The sequence below is a fragment of the Aulostomus chinensis genome, chromosome 11 (genome assembly GCF_037954235.1).
Source record: "Aulostomus chinensis isolate RoL2024-O1b breed Wild chromosome 11, RoL_Achi_v1.0, whole genome shotgun sequence".
Classification (NCBI taxonomy): Eukaryota; Metazoa; Chordata; class Actinopteri; order Syngnathiformes; family Aulostomidae; genus Aulostomus; species Aulostomus chinensis.
The window spans coordinates 17,895,501-17,902,603 of NC_141330.1; the positions used below are offsets into that span (position 1 = coordinate 17,895,501).

The 7,103-nt window shown below is 41.8% G+C and overlaps 1 protein-coding gene across 1 annotated transcript; it reads right to left on the reverse strand.

The window, feature by feature from the left end:
• Positions 1-2,971: 2,971 nt before the first annotated feature.
• LOC147253679 (cholecystokinin-like) lies at positions 2,972-6,338 on the reverse strand. The gene is made up of 4 exons (XM_086217344.1): positions 6,285-6,338; positions 4,603-4,682; positions 4,289-4,478; positions 2,972-3,977 (listed from the first exon to the last, which is right to left on the reverse strand). Exons 2-4 carry the CDS (start codon positions 4,678-4,680, stop codon positions 3,838-3,840), a joined length of 408 nt encoding a protein of 135 aa, XP_086073470.1. The 5' UTR covers positions 4,681-4,682; positions 6,285-6,338; the 3' UTR covers positions 2,972-3,837.
• Between the last annotated feature and the right edge of the window lie 765 nt (positions 6,339-7,103).

The window sequence follows — 7,103 nt, forward strand, 5'->3', positions numbered from 1 at the left end:
GGAGGGTGTGGCGTTGGTGTGCTGGTGCCAAGCTCAGCTCCATGTCTCAGCCATTGTGAAATTCTGTCTAAATCACTGCCACCACTAACAGGATCATGTCTTGCGTGCAGTTTAACGTGATGTGCCTCAGCCGTGCTTCATTCAGCCTGTAATACCTATGACAGGAATTCTGCCTGATGCTCTGCCATCATTAATACAGTGGCCGGCTTTGTCAGCTTTTTCGGTTCTTAAAAAAAAAACCACAAAGTTCTGCGAGAGAATGTTTTTCCCATCGTGTTTCTTCCTCCCATTTTATCACAAATGTCCATGATCTTAAACTGGACATTTGCCAGTTAGAATCTCTGAAGCATTCATCATGAGAAAGTTGGTGCCAAATATTGACTGAACGTGATTTAATCGTCCTCTCTGTCGCCCTAGAAACGCACTTAGGTTGTCCTCTCTGCATCACTTTTCTGTTGGTGGGGTGTTCCCAGGTGTCCCACGACATGCGCCTGTCCTCAGATGAGCTTACCTGGGTATAAAAACGAGTCCAGTGGGGGATCAGATGAACACATTGTGTTAAGTTTTTATAATTATGTTTTTGTCCAACTCTAATGTTTCTGTCGCACTTTTTACTCTCTTCAATTTATCTTTTTTTATTCTTTTTTTTTTTTACATTCCTTCTGCTTGTCGGCCATTTTGTCTATCATTTCCTAGCGATTCTTGACAACCATCCGCCTCAGCGGAAAACAATGATAACGTTGACAGTCCGAGGCATTTATAATAGATGAGATGATCGTCCACGTTTCATTCTGGATATCAATGAACTATAAAAGGCTCTTGTATGTGTATTTATTGTCTAAGATATTTTTAAACAGGGACTGGTGGCTCCCGGCACTTTCTACCCCGGTGGTTGGGTGTGTGTTCTTTATTCATGTTTGAATTTTGAAAGGTGTTAGGAACTTTATACTGCTGATGTGATTTTTCACGTCATCCACTTGTATTTTTTTTTTTTAAACATGTTGTTTTATGTCTGTCACATGGAGGTACGACTATTTCAAATGGCCCCATTTGTGAATGTGGACAAGAGTGAAAGTTTACTTGTCATTTTTTTTATGTGTTAATGACCCGAAAGTGAGTGTGGATGACGAGAATATGTAAAAATTAAGAAATAAAGAGATGCATCAAACAAAAACTTGTCACGTGCGTTTGTGTTGATGTTTTCTTCAGATTAAAAGCTCTCGGATCTCAGCATTTCTTTTTCACCTTGAAGAAAAATAATTCCCCTTTTTACTAAATGATTGCAGTAAATCTAAAATACCAACTACAGGTTTGCTTTAAACGCAGCAAACTTTTTTCGGCCTCTGATTTGAATTTGCAAATTTGAATTAAATTAAAATGGTAGAAGATAAGAGCCTGATATTGTGACGTGGGGGAAAAAAACCCCACACTATGTGACCTCAGGAAATGTCTGAGTCTTTGGGAGAACAGATCCCTCTTAAAGTCAGAGGCCAAACACTTGTGATGAAGCGCCACAAGAAAATGAGTAGTGCTGAAAGGGTTGCGTCCTTCACCGATACTAATAGATTCTACTGTAATCCTCTCGCTTTCCTGTGGTATTTTTGCATTAAAAAGGCATCACTTGATGCTTTTGGCTTCCTGATAAAATGTTTTAGTGAATAACTACTTCAGCTGTAGACAAGTAACCTGGGATGTATCAAGGGAGTTGTTCAAGCTGTATTTTTCACACAGCTTCGTGTTCTGACCGTTATATTCATAGTCATAATAAATATCTGTGTGTAAATCTGTTGCAGAAAGTCATGCTGGTGTTTCCTGCTTGATGGAGCTTCAGGCAACAGTGGGCAAAGGTTTAAGTGGAGGTGCGTTAAGGCTTTTGAAAGGTTTCCAAAAGTTTTCTGGTTCCAGACCTCAAGGTTGAGTCTCAGTCAATCACGACCCCTCTTTTTAACAGATTTTGTTCAACAGGAACCTTTGTATCACTATATTTTAGTCGTGGCTGCGTTCATGTCCTTCTTTCCAGTGTCTGACCCTCAAATATATTAAGAGATGATTATTAATGCCATTTTGTTTGTTTTTGCCATTTTTGGTTCAACATTTAATGGTTGATCACCTTTTCCTCCCAACAGATTCACTCAAAATTCCAGATTTCTTGTGTTCAAATACTTCCAAGCATTTCAAAAAAGATTCAAATTCTTTAATTACAGAGGGGCTCTTTAAGGTCCCTGGGCCCATTTTGAGAACCTCTGCGTTAGTGGACCAACGTCATAGCAAGTGAGCAAGTGTACCACGCATGGCTTGCAGCAGTTTAGGTTTATTCACGAATCGGCGTGTGATGGACGGCTGAAACGTCCGTCATCAGAGCTCATACATATTCACAACGCTTCTCCTCCGTCTCACAGACACTTAACATCTCCATATTTGGAGACCATCATTTGAATTTCCAAACTAACAGCTAGATTTGATCACACTTCCTCTACCGTTTTGTGCATTCAGGTACATTTGGCGAGCAGAGACGAGAATATTTCCTTTTTTAAAAAAAAAATCTCTTCCTAATTTTAGAGTCAGCTCCTTGTTCCTGCTTTCACCAGGAGGCGTTAAATCATAGAACGCCCTCGTGATATAAAAAGCAACTGGGGATTGCTGACAAGTGTTCTGGCTCTTCAGCTCGGTTTAATTTCTCAGGAGACCAGATACTGTTAGTCCTACGCTCGCGGCTGAGGAGCCTAAAAGACGCCTGTTGTGTTGTGGTGTGTTGATTTTACAAAACTAACTAGAATTCGGGATTTGAGAGGGAAGAAAAACACTCGGGAGTCTGCGGTTTAGAGTTACGCTCTACCTGCTCGTCGCCGCTGCTCATCCTGGAACGCCTGGAAATGAGGAGAATGTGCTGATTGGCATCTTAATTGCTGATTTACACCAACACTCACGAGGGGGGGAGGCATGGTTACATCTCAGTCCACAACAAGCGTGTTTGCATTTCTTGCTGACATTAAAGGAAAATGGATCTTTATTTGAATTGTACTGATTCTGAAAGTTAGTAGAAAGTTATTTATTATATAGACGTGACCTTTAACAGTGCATACATACAGTACATATATACAGAGATCATCTTTCAAAAGAAGAATCAAAACAGCCTTCTAGGAACGTTATTGTATAACCTGCCCGCCACAGAGCTTCAGTATGCGATGATGGAGAGGCTCCCGAGCGTCTTATTTATAGACAATACAAGGTCTGGCCGAAACAAATCTTTGCTTTTCACACTGCACATCCTGAGTCCTGGGTCATGTGACACAAACAAGCCGGCTGCAGGTTGAAAAAGTTGCTATTTTCGACGCATTCTTGCAGAGCAACCAATTGAGATCCAGACTTTCTGAATGTGCCTCTTATAAAAATATGAGTGGCTCATAGCTCACATTCCCCAATGATAGTAAAAACAGGCCAACATAAATCCTCACTGGAATTAATACACGTGTCACATTTCAAATATTTGCAAATGATTTGATTGATGGTCAATTATTTTTGATTAAAATGTGCTGAAAATATAATCTTGCCTAACACGAGGGATTGCAAACTTTAACTTCTATTTGACGATGGGAACTTGAAGAATTCATCATTAAGTTTTCTATATTTTCCTTATTAACAACAAATCCCATGAAAAATCAAGTATCCTGCAGAGTTAAGTGACATCAACTGGTTCCAAAAATAGTCGGACTCTTCCTCTCTCTGCTCGGACACGTGCCCAGACCCACGTGGGCTACAGTAAGTGCAGTGTGAAAAGGGCTTTTTTTTTTTCAATTTATTTTGTAATTCAAGGTTTGGAGAAAGCCAGCCATGCCTTTAGGAGGTGTATTCGTATTCTTCTGCACTACGTTTCCCAAAGTCCATCCAGCCCAGGTAATCTCTGTCCTTTATCCTGTGGCTGGGGGCCAGACCACTGGCTCTGCTGCTGATGGGGGATCTGGTTTGTTGGGGAGAACCTGTAAGGAAGCAAGACGGTGCACACACTCAGAGAACATTCAAGCATGATTACGAGGCGCTTCTCTCTGCCCACTTGACACGCGACTTGTTTTGTTTCTATTCCCGTCTCGTAAGACCAGTGAGCTCAGCAGGTCACCTGGTGACACGGGGATGACTTGAGAGAGAGGGACAGAAACTGGAAGCAAGGAAGGAGGCAGCTCAAGGGAGGTGGTGGGGAATGCCTGATTACAATGTGTTAAGAGGAAAGAAAGTAAAGTAAAACAAGAGCTGAAATCCTCTCTCCTCCATCCTCACATCAGTCACCACGTACCTTTCCAGGAGAGCAGTTTGGCCAGTAGCTGGTTTAGGCTGGTACGAGCATCGGCGTCCTCCTGGGGTAGGTTGTAGTTGGAGAGCTGTGCTGAGGGGGGTCCTCGAACTGAGCGGGCCTGGCGTGCGTGGTTGGGGGAGGGGGGAGTTCGGCTGTCTGTAATCACAGCCTCACCCTCAGCTCTCTGTGACTGGAAGTCCACAGTTATATAAAATCAAAGCAGTTGGATTATGGAGGTAATATACTGTATGTTTAGTATGCAAAAGGAAAAATCTGTATTCGTGTGTGTGTGTGAGTGTGTGTGCATGCCTCACCATTGACTGTGAGGGCAGACTTAGGGTGCTGCTGGACAGCGCAGCCAGGAAAACACACACGTAGATGACTACATTCATGCCTGCAAGGGAAGAGAAGATGAGTTTTAAACGTCATTTTTTCTACACTTCCTGTTCGATCCCTCTCTCTGACCTCTGTGCTCTCTCGCTCATTAATGACGTCCCTCAAAGTAACTTTTTACCAAAAGCGGCGATAAATCATTTCACAGTCGTTCAAACAACAGCAAAGAGATTAACCTTTGATGGTCCTGCTGTAACCTGAGGCAAAATCATTTTATCTTTCTTACACGCTCCCTGCAGCAGAACATTTTAGTTCTTCACACACACACACACACACACACACACACACACACACACACACACACACAAGTGTGTAAAGGTGATGAATGTACACCATCAGCGTTAACAGTATCCCAAAGGTGATCTTATCTCTACGTCTTTATTTGCTGCTCATTTGAACAGAATCAATATTTAACGTGACAGCACACAGAGAATAAATGACACGAATTTCATTTTTTTCTTCCCCCGCCGGCTCTCATATAAAAATGAAATATTGTGGCATCTTGATTGATTCACAACTTCACGTTTATTGTATCTTCTTACTTCATGTCGTGCCAAGAAGCAAAAACAGCCGTAACAGCGCCGCTGTGACTTTGCAGCCCCAGCACATTCGTTGTGATGTAGGATGTTTCTCCAATTAGATGGAACGAGGACAGACAAGCGGTATTGAGGCTTCAATTAATAATAATCCAATCATCCAAATTCTGTTTGGAAGTTTCTTTTACAGCTGTGATTCTCCAATTACACACTCCTTATTACAGTAACGCAGAGCTTTCGATCAATTATTTTTTTCCTTTTTTAATTATTTTGTATTTCATTGTATTGATGCAGGAAGATGCAGATATAATGGAGAATTGGATGAGTGGACTTTCGAGGCATCCGTGGGTGAGATTCTTACTTTTGCTGACTATTTCAATAAGTAACCTTGAAGAATCAGAATTTCCAAACAAAGACGTGCGGCAGCCGGGCAGTTAAAGACAGGACGGCGTTGTAACATGAAAACCAACAGTGTTATTTCATCACGAAACACAACCGTCCATCTCAGCACTGAATCATTTTTTTTGGTTTCTGTTGACACAGCGCTGGTGTAAATAGTCATTCTCTCCATGCTAATATAATTCCTGTTAGCAGCTGGTCATTGTGTCTCATTCATTATTCATTGGGCTGGTAATGATGCGCTACTGTAGTATGTGTGAAAGCCCTCTCCTCTCCAATCCTCTCTCTCCTCTCCTCTCTTCTCCACTCCTCTCCTCTCTTCTTCATATGCAAATAAAAATACATATATATCGCCAAAGTTAAGCCAGGGAACAAAATTCCAATATGGTTGTCTAATCTCGCACTATAAATATATCCACCCCACCCCTACCCCCCCCCCCCGCACATGCTTAACGTGTCTTTAACTGAAGTAAATTGAATTAAATGACACGCTTCCTCTCCAGTTTACAGATCAAACACGCACTCTACGTTTTTGATGCAAAAATACACAAAAGTCAAACAAACCCTGAATATCAAATTAAATGCTCAAAGAGTCACCTGCATACAGTTTTTAAGTGTTTGGAAGAAAGAAACTCTGGAAACGACTTCATAGTCAGTGGTTTTCTTACCTGCACTTGTTTGATGTGACAGTGAGATGACAGAAGGTCTGTGAAGTTGCTCCAGTGTTCAGACTGTGACTGAGTGAATAAGAGAGGATGCAATCTTTTATACTATCACACAGGAAGAGGGAGGGGCCTGGACACATGGGAGGGGTCTTTTGCTAGCGCAGAAACTGACACACACTGACGCAACTGAACACGCACACATGCAATGCAACTCAAGCTGCAACGTAACAAATGATCTGACGCACACACATGGAGACATGCACTCAAAATACTAATGTGACAGACCGTTGCTGCGAAAGTGGCGGACCACCTTCCCACACATCTATACACCCCCCTACCACCACCACCAAATGGCAAACTGACAGGTTCTTTAGCACGCATTGCTACATGTCTGAGCATTGAAATGTCACATACTCACACACACACACACGTCCATGTACATATATCTTTGTAAGGACTTTCACTGACATAATACATTCCCTGGCCCCTCACCCTAAACCTAACCATCTCAACTGACTGCCTGACCCTAACCTTGACCCTAAACCTAACCAGAACCTAATTTTAACCTCGACCCTAAAACCAAGTCTTGACCGTCAAACGGCCCTTTGAAGATGTGAGGACCAGCTAAAATGTCCTCACTCTGTTGGTTAAATACGTATTCTAATATGTATCAAATACAAGAACACACACATACACACTTATTGGAGCGAGTCCAGTGATTATTGTCTCCAACAAACACTGCAGCTTCATCACTGTATTTGAATCTCTCTCTCTCTCTCTCTCTATATATATATATATTCATATATATATTCTCTCTCTATA